Raw genomic sequence first — 17150 nt, 5'->3', positions numbered from 1 at the left:
AGATCCTTTTTCCTCCAATCGCGTACCTCACACAACTCTCCTCTCCCCCAAACTTTCTGACCTCATGCCCATCCCTCATCCACGCCAGAGGCGTGGTTTGCTAGTTGTCATTCCTGGAGGTGGGGTTTTTGCCAACTTGGAACGTTTGGCTCAGTTGTTGTTGTTTTATGGACATAATTCCTTTTTATCACGGTCTTGTAAATGCAAAAACATGTAAATGTAACTTTTGAAATGTAAATGAAAAGGTCACGGGGGAAATCACATACTGGGAGAAATTATCCTTAATCCCTACCTAATTAACACAGCACCACCCCCTGTACAGTGGCATGTAACAACTTAAGCTGACAGTTTCCCTACTTAAATTACATGGAGATGTCTCCTGCTCGTCCATGGACCATACTACTCTTATGCAATCCTACCTTTGCAATGAAATCCCTCCATCTACCCCACAAACATAACAATATGTTGGTTTATCATGCTGTGTGTGTGCCTATACCTTTGTATGCAGATGCACCCTTCCCTGTCTTTGCTGAATGTCATTTTTGGTGCATGGGGATAGCTTAGAATAGTTATCTCATAGTGCATGTCAACATAAGCGTGATGTAATTCCTGTAATCAAAGAGACGGACGGCATCGAGTTAAAATGTTTGGAAAAGCTCTCATCCTCCCCTGCCTGAGTGTTTGAATCTAAGCCGCATCTCCCCACCCAACCCCACCCCCTTTCTTACATTCTGCAACATCTGTCTGTATGTATGTGGACACCTCCGTTCTGCAGCACCCAGGGAGTCCAAGTGAGAGAATACCACATAGGCCACAGGGCACCATTGCAATTCAGGCCTGTGGTTTGAGCGGAACAGATGGTCTAAATAACCAGGGTATACTTGCAATAGAAGCAGGACCTTCTTCATTGAGATTGCATAGTTTACGATGGATGGCTTGTTTTGTGTCTGTGAGACAAGGTGTGAATTGCTTTTCCAATAGCATTGACATAGTTAATCTGGCATGAAACTTTGATGTCCTGGTTCAACAACTAAAATTAGCATGGCCTAGCGCAGTGGTTCCCAAAGTTTTATGGCCACGACCCAAAATTTGGAATAACATTCGCCTCATGACCCAAATGGTCCCAGTACCTACTTGGTACTGGTACTTATGACAAAAATTGGAGAAAAACGCTTTCAAAGTGAAAAACCGCCCAAAAAAACTGGGATTTTGAGGGGCGTTTTTCAAGTTCAGGTCATGACCCTGGGTTTGGAAACCCCTGGCCCAGCGGTACAACGTACAGATAACTCCTGAGTTATCAACATTGGCTACATTGTTACAGTAAGAGAGTCTGTACTTCGTAAGGTTATTAAACTCACCCAAAATGGCTCCGTCTCATTAAGGTATATTTGTCCAAGACACCAGACTTTTCCAAAGTTGCCTTTCTTTGACCAGACAATTCGTTCTTCCTCAGGCTTTGTCCCAACCAAAACGGACAACTTGTAGACATCACGTCCATACATGTAGTACCTGTGTGAGAAAAAGCAACAGATGCCAGCAACTGTCCCCTTAAACTAACTGCAAATCATCTACTCCCGTTGAGGATGTTTGCATGTGTTTGGTTGGCTTGTGCCCCTGTTGTCTTCACATTCTTTTCTTCCATGAGTCTGCATTAAAAAAAAAGTTGTTCTACAAAAATATTTCATGAAATATCATAATTTGTCACCAAATATCCTCATCCTTTTTTCAAGTCGGTATAAAGTACTCCAAAGGCCATTGATCTTGGTCACAGGGAGAAAGATGACCAACTCTCTCCTGCAATGTGGACCTCGAATCTCCAAACTTTGATGTCATCTGGCTTAAGATTTGTCTCCCAACCATCACTATCTTTCTCTGTTTCACTTACTACCCCCCCCCCCACCAATTCTACAAACTTTACAGATTTCTTTGACTATCTTAACTCTTGCCATGAGGCCATGACATCCGAACACCCTCAAGCAGAATTTCTCAATCTCGGAGACTTCAATGTACATCACAGGGAGTGGCTGAAATCTTCCCACACTGATGTTGGGGGGTTGAAGGTCTTACATTTTCCATTGTTAATGATTTGGAACAAATCATCACCCACCTACCCATATCCCAGATTGTCATGACCACACGCCCAATACTTTGGATTTATTTTTCACTTCCAATCCGTCGCATTACAACTACACAATTTCACCTCCAATTGGTTCTTCTGACCACAATCTTGTTAACATCACTTTACTTACCACCACTTCTTCTCATCCGACTGCTCCGACGAAACGCCAGTATTGGCATTTCCATAATGCTGACTGGACTGGTTTACAAAACTTCTTCTCTGACTTTCCCTGGAAAGACCACTGCCTCTCCTTGGGCGATGCCTCTATCTCTGCTGAACGTGTCACTGAGGTTATTGTAACAGGAATGGAGGCTTATATCCCTTTCTCTTTACAGTCTATCTCTCTGACCAATTCTTGGTTCAATAATTCTTGCTCTGCGGCCATTTGTGCAAGGGATGCTGCATAGCGGACATGGAAAAACTCTTCTTCCTCCGACTCGCATTCAGCTTTCATATGTACCAGAAATCATTGCAAACATGTTATTCGTGAAGCGAAGCATTCCTTTATTCAAAAGAAATGTGACAAACTCTCATCTTCTTCCACAAATGCATCTTTCTGGTCCTTAGCTAAAAGTATCTCCAACAACTTCTGTCGCTCTACCTTTCATCGGTTTTTCCATTCCGATGATATTATCGCTGTCTCTCTGACCGATAAAGCAACTCTTGTTGGTTCTCTTTTCTCCTCTAACTCCACACTGGATGACTCTAACATTCCATCTCCCTCTGATGCTCCCCTCACCAATCCTATGTCCCTCCCTATAATCTCTTTTCATGCAGTCAAAAAACACTCTTCTCTTTGGACATAAGCAAGGCCTACGGGCAAGATGGCATTCCTCCCCGTGTCTTGAAGGAATGTGCTTCAGAACTTGCACCCATGCTTGCTCGTTTGTTTCGTTTTTGTTTAAAAACCCAAACTTTTCCTTTTACCTGGAAACATGCCTTCGTACAACCTATTTTAAAGGTCTTTGTATTTTAAAAGTTGGGATCATTCAAACGCTTCTAACTACCGTCCTATTGCTCTGACTTCTACTGTTTCCAAAGTATTTGAATGTCTTCTCAATTCCCATTTTCTCAAGCATCTTGAATCTTTGTCTTCTATCTGACCACCAATACGGCTTTCGCAAGGCAAGATCTACAGGTGATATCCTTTCTTACATGACGAATGTCTGGGCCTCTTCTTTGGGGAGGTTCCAGCTCCAAATAATTGAATACAAAGTTATTTGACTTGTCAACTCTACCAATGTGACCTCAAAACTTGACCCGCTCAAATTACGCCGCATCGTAGGCTCTCTTTTTCTTTTCTACAGATATTCGGTTTCTGCTTGCAAGAATTTGCTGCTTGTGTACCGCCACCATTAGCGAGATCAAGGAATACTCGACAAGCCACTACATCACATAATTATTGGGTGGCCATTGGCAACTCAAGGGTGGGCCATTACAATGTTTGATTCTTCCCCTCCACTGCCAAACTCTGGAACTCTTTACCTTCTCATGTCTTACCAAACACTGATGACCTTCCCCTTTTCAAAAAGCAGATGTTTCACTTCCTCAAAAACTCTTCGACTATTCTCTCTTTCCTTACTTTTCTATCAATGCAGCGCTTTTATTTAAGGCTTGGCCTCGATGCAGACTATTTAGTCCGTGACTGGAGCCTTCAACATAAAAAAACTAGAGGGTGAGCACTCGGGAGAGAGCAAAACCTCCACCACCAATACTGCTGGGTCACTCAAGTGAACCTTATATCTTATTCATTAAATATGATGTCAACAGTGCTGACAGAGTTATAGTTCTTTTCTCCAACATTTTTTTTGGGGGGGGGGGTTGGAAATCACTTAAAACATGTAAAAATGCAAAAAAAAAAAATCGAAATTTTGTTGAAAAAAAAGTTGCAAAAATTTTTTTTTCCCTCGAACAATTTTTTGGGGGGGAGGGTTGGAAATCACTTTAAACATGTAGAAATGCAAAAAAAAAATCTTTTTTGGGGGGGCGGGGGGGTAACAATTTTTGGGGGGTGGTTGGAAATCACTCAAAATATGTAAAAATGCAAAAAAAAAAAAAATTTTCTCAAACAATTTTTTTTGGGAGGGGAGTAACAATTTTTTGGGGGGGTTGGAAATCACTTAAAACATGTAGAAATGGAAAAAAAAATTCTCTATTTTTGGGGGGAGGGGGTAATTTTTTTTGGGGGGGGTTGGATATCACTTAAAACATGTAGAAATGCAAAAAAATATTTCTCAAACAATTTTGGGGGGCCGTAACAATTTTTTTTTTGACGGGGGGGTTGGAAATCACTTAAAACATGTAGAAATGCAAAAAAAAATTCTCCATTTTTTGGGGGGGGGTAAAAAAAAATTGGGGGGGGGTTGGAAATCACTTAAAACATGTAGAAATGCAAAAAAAAAATTCTCCAATAATTTTTTTTTGGGGGGGGGACCAAGTCCAAAATTTAATGGCATAATCCTTGGACCATACCTAACCCCCCCCCACCAAGTTTCGTCGAAATCCGTCTCGGAGTTTTTCCGTAATACTGTTCACAAACAAATAAACAAACAAACAAACAAAGTCATAGACTGGTACTTACGAAATCGTCAACTTGACCTCTGACCTTGTCGAATAAAAGCTGTCTCGAGAGAAGGCAGCGAAGCAAACCAGAAGTTTCTCCGATGATTCTGTACCAAACCATCAAAAATCGAATGTTTTGGATGTTTGACCTCACTGTGACCTTGACTTTTGACAGATTTTAACCAAAATCTAATCAGAGCTAGCCATCACCCTCCTGAATCACGTGGTGTAATTTGACATTGGTCGCTTCTTCCGTTCTCGAGTTATCGTGCCTACAAACAAACAAACAAACAAACAAGCAGTCAGAGACTGGTACTTACGAAATCGTCAACTTGACCTCTGACCTTGTCTAACAAAAGCTGTCTCTGGAGAAGGTAGCGACGCAAACCAGAAGTTCCTACGATGATTCTGTATCAAACCATCAAAAATCATAACGTCGACCAAAGCAAAAATCTCCATTTCTCCACGCAATTATACCTTAACGTTACTCAATGACGCATCTGCTCGAGCACACTGCATCATGGGACGACCCGTGACGCGTCGAGTGAAATATTTTTTATACAATCTTAAAACGTCTCCAAAACATCCGATTTTTACCAGAATTTCGACAAGCGAGTTTTAAGCATCCTAAGCGATCACAAAAACCGAAGACAAAATTAAAATCGACGTTAAAACGAACTCTTAACGTCGATCGAAGCAAAAATACTCCATTTATCCACATGAATTTACGGAATTATGTTTGACCTCACTGTGACCTTGACCTTTGACCGATTTTGACCAAAATCTACTCAGCACTAGCCATCACCCTCCTGAATCACGTGGTGTAATTTGGCAATGGTAGCTTCTTCCGTTCTCGAGTTATCGTGCCTACAAACAAACAAACAAACAAACAAAGCATTCATAGACTGGTACTTACGAAATCGTCAACTTGACCTCTGACCTTGTCTAATAAAGGCTGTCTCTTGAGAAGGAAGCAACGCAAACTAGAAGTTTCTACGATGATACTGTACCAAACCATCAAAAATCGAATGTTTTGGATGTTTGACCTCACCGTGACCTTGACCTTTGACCGATTTTGACCAAAATCTAATCAGTGCTAGCCACCACCCTCCTGAATCACGTGGTGTAATTTGACATTGGTAGCTTCTTCTGTTCTCGAGTTATCATTTTTTGGATGTTTGACCTCACTGTGACCTTAACCTTTGACCGATTTTGACCAAAATCTAATCAGCACTAGCCATCACCCTCCTGAATCACCTGGTGTAATTTGACATTGGTAGCTTCTTCCGTTCTCGAGTTATCTTGCCTACAAACAAACAAACAAGCAAACAAACAGAAACTGAAGGCATCAATATACTTACGAAATCTTTAGATTTCTTAAGTAACAAACAAACAAACGGAAGTCATCAATATACTTACGAAATCTTTAGATTTCGTAAGTAACAAACAAGCAGTCATAGACTGGTACTTAGGAAATCGTCAACTTGACCTCTGACCTTGTCAAATCAAAGCTGTCTCTCGAGAAGGTAGCAACGCAAACCAGAAGTTTCTACCATGATTCTGTATCAAACCATCAAGAATCGTAACGTCGACCAAAGCAAAAATCTCCATTTCTCCACGCAATTATATTATACCTTAACGTAACTCAACGACGCGTCTGCTCGAGTGCACTGCATCCTGGGACGACCCGTGACGCGTCGAGTGAAATATTTTTTTATACAATCTTAAAACGTCTCCAAAACATCCGATTTTACCAGAATTTCGACAACCAAGTTTTAAGCGTCCTAAGCGATCGCAAAAACCGAAGACAAAATTTAAATCGAAGTTAAAACGAACTCGTAACGTCGAGCGAAGCAAAAATACTCCATTTCTCCACATGAATTTATGGAATTATGTTTGACCTCACTGTGACCTTGACCTTTGACCAATTTTGACCAAAATCTAATCAGCACTAGCGAACACCCTCCTGAATCACGTGGTGTAATTTGAAATTGGTAGCTTCTTCCGTTCTCGAGTTATCGTGCCTACAAACAAACAAACAAACAAACAAACAGAAACGGAAGTCATCAATATACTTACGAAATCTTTAGATTCCGTAAGTAACAAACAAACAGAAAGGGGTGAAAACAGTAACCTCCATCCATCTTCGAAGATGGCGGAGGTTAATAAAAAAAAATTTTAAAAAACAAAACAGTTCATAATTTGGCCCAAGACTTGGCATAAACTCACTGACTTCTCACCAAAACTCGAGACAAGCCCTGCCGCTTGATATATTTTGCATTCGGATTATGCACTCAGGAGGGCCCCTCCAACAGGTGATGTAGAATCCTAAACAAAGAGAAAATGAGGTTTTGTTTTAGCCACGAAAAAACAACCAGAATTGTGCACTTCACAAGTTCACAAACAACTTATGCACTTCACAAGTGCACACGCCTCAACCGACACTGATATAAATCTGACAGCAACCAAATGTTGAGGATCTTAGATGAGGGTCATTTTGAAAGTAATGCCTCTATTTGCATTTTAGTTTCAGGTATACACCCCATAGGAAGGCAACAACATTCCTCCTGAAAGAATAGCATTTCTTGAGACCTGACACTGCAATCGAACACAACACCCTACACATCTACAATGAAGTCCATACAAAGCAGAGCTGCAATTAATTTTTTACTAGTAAATACAGCCCATCACTTTGCAAACGGGAATATGAAGGGGAGAAAGAGGGACGGAGGGAGAAAAGGAGGGAGGGAGGAGGAGAGAGAAGAGGATGGAGGGAAATGAGAGAGAAGGGAGATGGGGAGAGAGTAGGGAAGAGAGAGAGAGAGCAAGGAGGGTGGGGGAGTGAGGAAGGGTGGGGGGGTGAGGAGGGGGGAGCAAGGAGAGGTGGGAAAGCTTGGAGGGAGGGAGGAAAAGGGAGCTACCAAGGGGGGGGGAGCGCGACACCTCACCAAATGTTGCTATACACTCCGGGAGGGGGGTGGAAGTGAGGAGGATGGGAGAGAGAGGAGGGGAAAGGGGAAGTGGGGAGGGGAAAGTGGAGAGTGGGTTTGGGAGGAGGTCAGCAAGAGGGGAGGAGATTCTGGACTTGGGTTTGGGGAAGCAGTTTTAAATTCAAAACTAAACCATCAGTCCTTAACAGTCCCCTCAACAGAGGAGCGGGGAAGGAGGGAGGGGTGGGAGAGAGAGGGAGAGGGGTGGGAGAGAGAGGAAGAGGGGTGGGAGAGAGAGGAAGAGGGGTGGGAGAGAGAGGAAGAGGGGTGGGAGAGAGAGGAAGAGGGGTAGGAGAGAGAGGAAGAGGGGTAGGAGAGAGAGGGGAGGGAGGGGAGGGGGTCAGAAAGATGGAGAGAGAGGAGGAATCGGGTGAGAGGGAGAGGTGTGGGGGGGATAGGGGTGAGAGAGGCAGAGGAGAGAGGGAAAGGTGAGGTAGGGGAGAGATATTGGAAGAGAGAGAGAGGGGAGATGAGAGAGAGGGGAGGGGGAAAGAAGGGGGATTGAAGGGGGAGAGAGAGGGGAGGGGGAAAGAAGGGGGGATTGAAGGGGGAGAGAAGGGAAGGGAGAGTGCAGAGGGGGGGGGAGAGGAGAGGTGGGGATTTCGGCAGCTGTTAGCAACGCACAGCTTAACATCCACCCGAAAGATGGCATACACATTGATGAATCACCCTGCCTGTGAAACGCTTGGATGACAGTTCATAGCTGGGTCGGGATTTGAACCCAGGCTAGAAAGCTTAAAGCGAGCGTGCACACCTCTCGGCTATCCTGCCATGATGTGGCGATTCATTGCTTTGTAACAACTGCAAACATTTTTTACTCATTGTAGTCGTCTAACTTATTTTGCCTTCCTAACCCCGGTATTGAACAGTGGTATCACAATAGAAGCTTAAAGAGCGTGCACCAAGTGACTTAACCAAGCACTCCAACGAAACATTTTAAGAAACTGTTAAAAACGAAATGTTTAATTTTTTTAAACATGGATTTATTTCTGCCAAAGCGACGGGTCATAAAATTAAAGAGGATCATACAAAAAAGGGGAAACATGCTGGAAAACAAAATGGCACATTTTCATCGAGCCAACCACTGCCCGACACACCACAGAACAATGCGGGGCCAAATGCAGGTGAGTGGCACCTGAACATTGTTCAAGTCGATCGATATACAGTTTTCAGTGACGGTGCAAATATTGTAGAGTGCTTGCCAAAGACCTCAAACACTCAAAGAAACACTCCATCAAAACAGTTGATAAGGAAGGGCTGGTTTGGCTAGCAATTGCTGATCCATCAAATTAAACACCTCCCAGAGAACAAAATTTAAAATTTATAATTCGGCTTAAATTAAGAGATTCTAGAGGTTATGGCATGTGTAAAAATGAAATAAATCCACAAATGCTGGCGTCCCCATGTGTTTATAAGCATTGCAATGTATCCAACGATTTGTAGGGATGATGATCAGGCATTCGATGATACGAGTGAGGAAAGTGAAGAAAAAAAAATTCCGTTAGGAAGTCATTGTGGCCTATTCTAAGTCAAGGCATTGTTGAGCAAGCCAAAAAAATGGCGGCTTAAGACTTGCGTACTGACACAGGGCTGACCAAGATGGCGTGCCGCCATTTTTGTAAGGCTTATTTTGGTGTTTCGTGATGAGCATCCCCTAAATTATCTTCAAAAGGTGTGCTTAAATTAATCCAAAGATCCAATTTCACTCATGCACTTCTTTGGAGTTCCCTTAGTATACTTGCAAAGCTTCAGACTGCTAGGTTTGATGGTTTTGGAGTTATAGAGGAGACACACTGACACACTGACACCGACACACACAAACAGACATTTATTAGTACAGAAGATAGATAGATGCAGAGCAAGTACACATCCTATTATTGACATGCACATTTGTCTGAAAAATGTGCATGATGGCAAATGTGCATCAATGGTGATGAGAACTGTGTGGGAAAAAACAAACAAACATTATTTCAAATGGATGGAGGGATGGACAGGGTACAACAATTATAATCAAAGGAAGATGTAGGGATGACTTCACAAGATCATTTCTTGTGACCATCCCTACCTCAACATACTTTTTGGCATACCATCCCGACAACCTTTTGCATTTTTGTATTAATTGTGTATAATGAGGCTACATCTATGAGTTCAGCAACTTCCATATCGACATTTCCATAACTTCGCATGTTGACCATCCATGTTCTTTTTCACACTTGATTTTTATACATTTTTTCGAAAGGGAACAAAATTTCAGACATTTTCCAAACCTTAAGAGCAAATACATAGCTTTCTGTATTTTCAAAGGCAAAATTTACTTTAAAAAAAACAGGGGGGGGGAGGGGATGCTCAAATTTGCGTACTTCTTCCAGATATTCAAAACTGCATACAAATCTCGTGATTCTATTTTTCCAAATGATTTGACAATGCAATGGAGAAATTTCCCAACCTCTCCACTACGTTTCATCCGAATCCATCCGTAACTTTTTGAGATGTCATGTTACAACAGCTGAAGATGAAAAGTATATTCTTACCGGTGGAATTCATAAATGTATGATCAACGTCTGGTCCAGTTGTTGATGGGTAATGACTTCCATTCAAGACTCTCCAAGGAGTCTCAAGGTCAGGCTTCCAATGACAAAATCCATTTTCAAACGAACAGGAAACTTGCTTCACATCTGATCACATGAGTGTAAAAGTTATGAGGTCACAAGTTCACAGAACCACAAGTAAAAAAAACAAATTAGCTTACTGTCGACAGCCATTTAGGATTGCACCAAATATTTTTTAACAAGAAATTCTTCCTGACGTACTAAACAGTATTCTTACAAGCACTCTCACGACTCTTCTCTTGAGAACAACATAATTGAAAAGTGTGTGTGTGTGTGTGTGTGTGGTTTTTTTTGTTCTTTGTTGTTATCTCCATATGCGTGTTACAGAAGGTAAAACGTAGTCCTCCCAGGACTCGAAGTAACCACCTCCATTTCAGCAAGGGCTCATGATTCATGGACCAAGTTGTGAAGTTTTCTTCTCCACAAAGTTTTGTTCCAAGGGCTCTTTTCAGGATCGTCACTGAGCCCGAGAGGACTTCCAATTGTAGTTCGCTTCGACAATATTCCCACGAATGTTTTTCAAGATCTCCGTATGGTTCTTCTTGAACATTCCCATTGCTCCGATTAATTATCACTGCTACAACTTCAGCGTTTTTCAGCTTCCAGGATCAAATGTGCAAAATAAATACAATGCAGGTGTGTGTGTGTGTGTGTGTGTGTGTGTGTGTGTGTGTGTGTGTGTGTGTGTGTGTGTGTGTGTGTGTGTGTATGTGTGTGTGTGTGTGTGTGTGTGTGTATGTGTGTGTGTGTATGTGTGTATATGTGTGTGTATGTGTGTGTATGTGTATATATGTGAAAATGAATCCCCCAACTTTGAGAGGCCGCTGCACCACTTGCCAGCAACAAGTGTTACCTGCCTCGTGAGCACACACATTTTCTCTGCCTTGGTGATCACCAGCCAGGAGGTTTGCAGCAGGAATATTCAATTCAGCCAAAGAAGCACACTGATTCTATGACATGACGCTGACATAATTTATGTGCATGATGTCAGCTTTATGTCATTGGTTCAATATGCTTCTTTGGTCGAATATATACAGTGCCGATAGAAAGTCAACACCCTCTTTCAAAATTTTCATCATATGTTGCGTTAACAGCCTGGAATTAAATTACATCAAATCAGACTTTCTCCACGTTTATTTACCTATCATAACCCACAACTTCCAAATAAAAAACAATTTCTACAAATTTCAGAATATTAATTAAAAACTACAAAACTAGAGCATCTTGGTTGGATAAGTGTCCACCATCCTTACATGGGTGAAACTGCAGAACTTTTGAAAAAAAGGAAAAACGAGATTTTCCTTGGAGGGTCCAGGGGTATGCTCCCCCATAAAATTCTGTAAAAATGATGTCAAAATGTGCATCTTGGGGGTGATCCTGTCCAAATTGTAACAAAAAAAAAGTATGCAAATGAAAGTGATAGTTGGGATTTTTTTATTTATTATTTCACCTGAACATTCATTGGTGGAGCCTGGTGTTGGCAAAACAGTTTGGGTGGCTGGCTTAAGACCTCAGTGTCTTGGGTTCGAGCCCTTCTCCTGCTGTTGAATTAACACCAGGCGAGTTGATTCAGCCCATAATCCTTCCGAGGTTAGCAAAATGAGCAGCAAAAAAAAAGCAGCCTCGGTAATAATTCCAGCCGTCTTCTACAGCTATTATAAATCATCCATGAGGGGATGAATGAACATCACAGCCTTCCATTCCATTTGGGAAACCCCGCCTTTTCCTTTTCCCCACCCCCTTTTACAATTTCCTCCGTCTTCTTACAACTCGACCTCCATAATTTTCATTTAACGAGCATTATTCCAATCACAAATTAATACTACACCATTAATATAACAAAATAAAATGTTAACAAACACTCGTAATGTAAACGGATATAAATGCCATTCCAACGTGACAACCAGTACAGACTAATCTGCCGGTGAGGAACGGTGGATACGCAACACCGAGGAACATGCAAGGATGACACACACTGGCGGAAATATATTCAGGGTAACATGCTTGCAAGCTTTTGGAGCTGGCTAACTTCCACAAAAAATAGTTCATAACAAGCCGGGAGGCGACGATGGTTCGCGGGCATAATTGAAGAATGCCACGATAGGTACAATTGAGTTAGTGGAAGCTTTTGAGGAAGCCCTACCGTAAAAACCTATCTCTTCCATCAAAATTGACCAAATCAAATCGGATTTTTTATATGTTGGACTTATGGACATCACGCGCAGCTTCAAGGAAATGAAATTGCAAGAAAAAAAATCGAGAAAAAAAATATAAATAAAAAGTTCGAGTAGGTGTGGCTCTGCCCACAAGGGGCATGGGATGCCCCTCATACAAAAAAAGACACAACTAGACCATGATATCTAGCTTGTGTCCAAGTTTCCTTAAGATCGCATCAAACGTCACGGAGCTATGCTCTGGAGAGTCACAGACAGACAGACAGACAGACAGACAGACACAACGAAAATAGTGGTCACTGTTGGCGCCCGCGAACCAATAAGAATCGGCATTTCGGAATAGCACCTCAATTCCCTATACTCGAGGCATGCCTTTCTGATGAACATACGGAAACCTCCGTATCGGTCATAAAAATACGGATTTCCATAAAATACGAATGACGTTTCTCCCATGCTCTGAAAATAGCAATTGTAAATTAGCTCAGGTATAACCAATCACCTTCAAAATCACACAAAGTTAATTGGCCATTGCAGTGATGATGATTCCTTCAGACTGAAATCAGCTGTTCCTGTGGGTTTCCTCTTAGGTGGTGCATTTCACAGCAAAGAATGTACCATGAGCATGAAGAAGCTTTCAAAGGACAACCAGGATAAAGTTGTGGAAAGGCACATATCAGTGGATGGGGATAAAAATATTTCAAAGGCCTTTAATTTCACTTGGAGCATAGTCAAGACAATCAGCAAGAAGTTTTTTTTCTTAATTGCCTAGATCAGGGATAATTGCCAAGACCCTGCCTAGATCAGGCCGTCCCTCCAAACTGGATGACCAAGCAAGGAGGAGACTGATCAGAGAGGCCAATGGCAACTACTGTGAAGCATAGTAGTGGCAGCATCATGTTATGGGGATGAATCTCATCAGCAGGAACTGGGGCACTTGTCAGGATAGAAGGGAAAATGGATGGAGAAAAAAAACAGAAAAATCCGAGAGGAAAACCTGCTGCCCTCTTCAAGAAAGCTGAAATTGGGATGGAAGTTCACCTTTGAGCATGACAACGACCCAACTCACAGCCAAAGCTACAGTGACTAAGGAACCTAAAGATAAATGTCCTTGAGTGGCCCAGTCAGAGTCCCGACTTAAATGCAATAGAAAATCTGTGGCATGACTTGAAGATTGCTGTCCATCAATGCTCCTCATGCAACATAACTGAGCTTGAACAGTTTTGTGCAGAAGAATGGGCAAATATTGCCCAATCAAGGTGTGCAAAGTTAGTAGAGACCTATCCCAATAGACTTAGAGCTATAATTGCTGTCAAAGGTGCTTCCACCAAGTGTTAACTCAGGGTGGTGGACACTTAGCCAATGAAGATATTCTAATTTTGTATTTTTTTATTAAAATTCTGAAATTTGTTTTTCACTTGGAAGTTGTGGGTTACGCTTTGTAAATAAATATGGAAAAAGTCTGATTTAATGCAATTTGATTCCAACCGAGAAGGCAACAAGATGTGAAAAATTTGAAAGGGGGTGTAGACTTTCTATAGGATATTATATATATATATATATATATATATATATATATATATATATATATATATATATATATATAAAAATGTATGTATGTCTGAAGTGATTGTAGTTCTAATTGCAGTGGTCTTTAGAGAATTACTCCTTAATACTGGAGTAAAAAAATGTAGTTGGTTCCAGTTCCAATTACAGGAGTCTAATAGTAAAGGACACATAATAACTGCATGACTTACAATTGGTAGTTTACATTGGACGGTGAACATGGATATGTACGGAGTGCTTGAATTCGCTGAAAAGGAGGATAGGAATAGGGCAGTTCGCCAACATGCATTGAAAATTTTCGAGGATAGATGCAATGAAGAAGTATGACAATTTCAAATTTGTCCGGAGTTGCAGACTCTCGAAGGAATCATTTCATTGGTTGCTGAATCTCGTGTAAGATGATCTGGATCAACCTATGGATGCACTGAATCCCCTCCAACAATTGTATGTGGTGCTGTGATTCTAAGCAAGTGCATAATTTCAATTGGATTTTGCATATCCGTGTGGTGGTTCACAAGCTAATCAGCTGTTTAGATGCGCACAACTGATCGGCAGTTTATCTCCCTTCGTAAACTGATATTTTGATGGGTGATTAGCTGTTTGTATACAACAATGTTTTTGTCAGTGCTTTAGGGTTAGCCATGTGTTACCAAGATGCTTGCTAAACGCCTTTCGTAAAGTTGGCCGAGCAAGTCCCATTGAATAGAAAAAAAGAGCAAAAGCCGAGACTCCAAAGCTCGAGACCAAGACAAGGACGAAGAAGCTGAGGACCACCAGCCTAAGCTCAAGATGACCAAGCTAGGCTGAGGACGAGTCTGACGAATGTTCGTATAACCCACGCTTTTATTGCCAGCCAAAAGTGTGGGCTCTGTCTTCATTGGCTGCCACCTTCAACTACCCTACATTAATCATTTTCCATGATTATTTTTTTGCATCGGCTCAGACCAAACTCCCTGGCAGATTGGTTCAGCCGCGACGGGAAATGTACCACTTTTGATTTGGCTTCGTCCCGTCACAGGTTGGTCGCTTCTGAACTGGTTTAATCAGGTTTTGAGAGGGTTCCAAGAACAGATGTGATTCCGGAAACAGCGACTGAACCCGGTTCGAACTGATTCAGGAGGCTTGAGGAAGTGTGGGAGGTATAGTGACAACGCCAGTGCAAGTGCTGAAAGTGCGTGCTCTGCGTCCAAGAGTAGGCCTACAATGAATAGAAAGAGAAAGATAGAAAGAGAAAATATAGAGAGAGGGATAGAGAGGAAGAATAGGAAGAAAGAGTAGAGAGAAGGATAGAGGAAAAATATAAGCAGAAGGATAGAGAGAGAAATAAGTTATGTAGATCATTGGTTCCCAACCTGTGGTCCACGAGTAAACGGCAGGTGGTCTGTAAGTTACTCCCCCCAAAAGTTACCTTTCAGGTTGTACATCTTTACGCAATAAAAGCAGGTCGTTCAATCTACTTCCTCGACGTCCATCGTCTTCTTATATACAGTACATGTTCTTTCCAGTACTGTTCTACATTTGCTCGCTTTTGATGCAATTCTAAGCAGAGCATTCAAAGCAGCCATTTTAACAAAAATGGATGCAAAATTAGCTTTACGTTCATGTTCAATGACGTATATCACAGCCCACCACAGTGTTACGTCACATCCTGTACAGTGTACAATCATTTTCTACTTTCGTGTTGCATCCCACCTAACTCGTCTTTTATTTACTGATTGTATTTTTTTTTTAATCATGACGTTCGAATTGGTGAGCAGTGAGCACAGTGCATTGCAAATGGAGAGACTTCTGATACGAGCAAGTGGTAGCAGGGACCAGCCTGGGCATTCGACCGGAATCGAGCAATCTCAAAAGCCGCCTTCAAAGAAAAGAAAGCTTACATGGCAAGTGATCCGTATTTTGCGGGTTTCACCCGTTTTCCTCCTTTAAACCCGTGGACCCATTTTAGTATTGTTAAAACCCACGTATTGGATGGAAAGTATGAACAATTCCAAAACTGCAATGTTTAGCTTCCATTCCACTCACATGCATTCACACACACAATGAAAGATCTGTAGCGACCTTTATCCGATATACAAGGTACCACTCTAATCTGACTCTATCTGTCATGAGCTTTACCCAACCAACCAATTCCTTCAATCCTCATCTGTACGCATCGTCATTTCCAATAAATCTACCATTTGTCGACACCCCAAATCAAATCGGTAGGCCTATTCGCTTTCCAATTCGCTCTTTGACTGCTTATTGTGATATTTATCGGTGTTTTTGAGTATTTTGAATGGTAGGATTTGATTGGGATTTGTTTTCATCCACATACAGGATGTCCACAAATTACCGTTCCAAATTCAAACTAATTTTAAAAAAATGAATGAAATGGGATACATGATGCAGTTTGATGCTTTTGAATGAACGAACATTTCTCAAAGGTTTTTGTTAAGATCATCATCTGGCCTTCATCACCATTTATCATCACTTGGTCTCCATAAACAAGGAAAAACTGCTCTTTATTGTGGGGATGCTATTTGTAGTAAATGTGACGTCGCACATCACAGGCGATAACTGGAAACGATAAAAGGAAATAAAACTTTGAGAAATGTTATGTATGTATGTTTGTATGTTTGTATGTATGTATGTATGTATGTATGTATGTATGTATGTATGTATGTAGTCTTACTTGGAACCTCCTTATCATTATTGATTAGTCAACCTCTCGAATCGCGTTTTTACCACGTTTGGTTAACCCTTTGCGTGCTGCATTATTTATGGCCACATGGTTCCCTGATGCTTAATGGTTTTTTTTTTTTTTTAATAGGGCTGTGAATTTCAAGTGGTATTTGCAAAAAAAACCCAACTTGGGTGTCAAGTTAGACAGATAACCAGAATTAAAAAAAATATATTTGTTTCAATTTTTTTTATCTTGCTGCAAATCTGCAACCACAGCATGCCCCACTTTAAAAAAAAAAAAAGGAAGAAAACCCTTTTTAAGAAAAAAAGGTTAAACTGTTAGCTTCTTTCTGAAGACCAAGTATATCATTTAAATAACTCACTTTTAGTTTTTCTTTCACATATTCTGTTGTTGCCATTGATCTAATTATTTAATTAAGTACTTACTGTGAAAAGCAGGTGCTTATGG

General features: G+C 41.3%; 1 protein-coding gene across 3 annotated transcripts in view; it reads right to left on the bottom strand.

Annotated features, from left to right (window-relative positions):
* The window catches only part of LOC147025293 (enteropeptidase-like), a 381080-nt gene that overhangs the window by 326748 nt on the left and 37182 nt on the right, over nucleotides 1-17150 (bottom strand). For all 3 annotated transcript variants that reach the window (XR_015059442.1, XM_085886159.1, XM_085886158.1), the window contains 3 exons: nucleotides 10203-10346; nucleotides 6922-7009; nucleotides 1359-1509 (listed from right to left, as the gene is read on the bottom strand). Coding sequence is in view for 2 of the 3 variants with exons in the window: in XM_085886159.1 (XP_085742285.1) it covers nucleotides 1359-1509; nucleotides 6922-7009; nucleotides 10203-10346 (383 nt within the window). In the remaining variant the exon portion in view is untranslated. The remainder of the gene's footprint in view (nucleotides 1-1358; nucleotides 1510-6921; nucleotides 7010-10202; nucleotides 10347-17150) is intronic.

Source organism: Eptatretus burgeri, chromosome 6, assembly GCF_056783735.1.
Source record: "Eptatretus burgeri isolate ZD-2024b chromosome 6, Ebu_testis_v1, whole genome shotgun sequence".
Lineage (NCBI taxonomy): Eukaryota > Metazoa > Chordata > Myxini > Myxiniformes > Myxinidae > Eptatretus > Eptatretus burgeri.
This window is presented reverse-complemented; position numbering and strand designations above follow the sequence as displayed.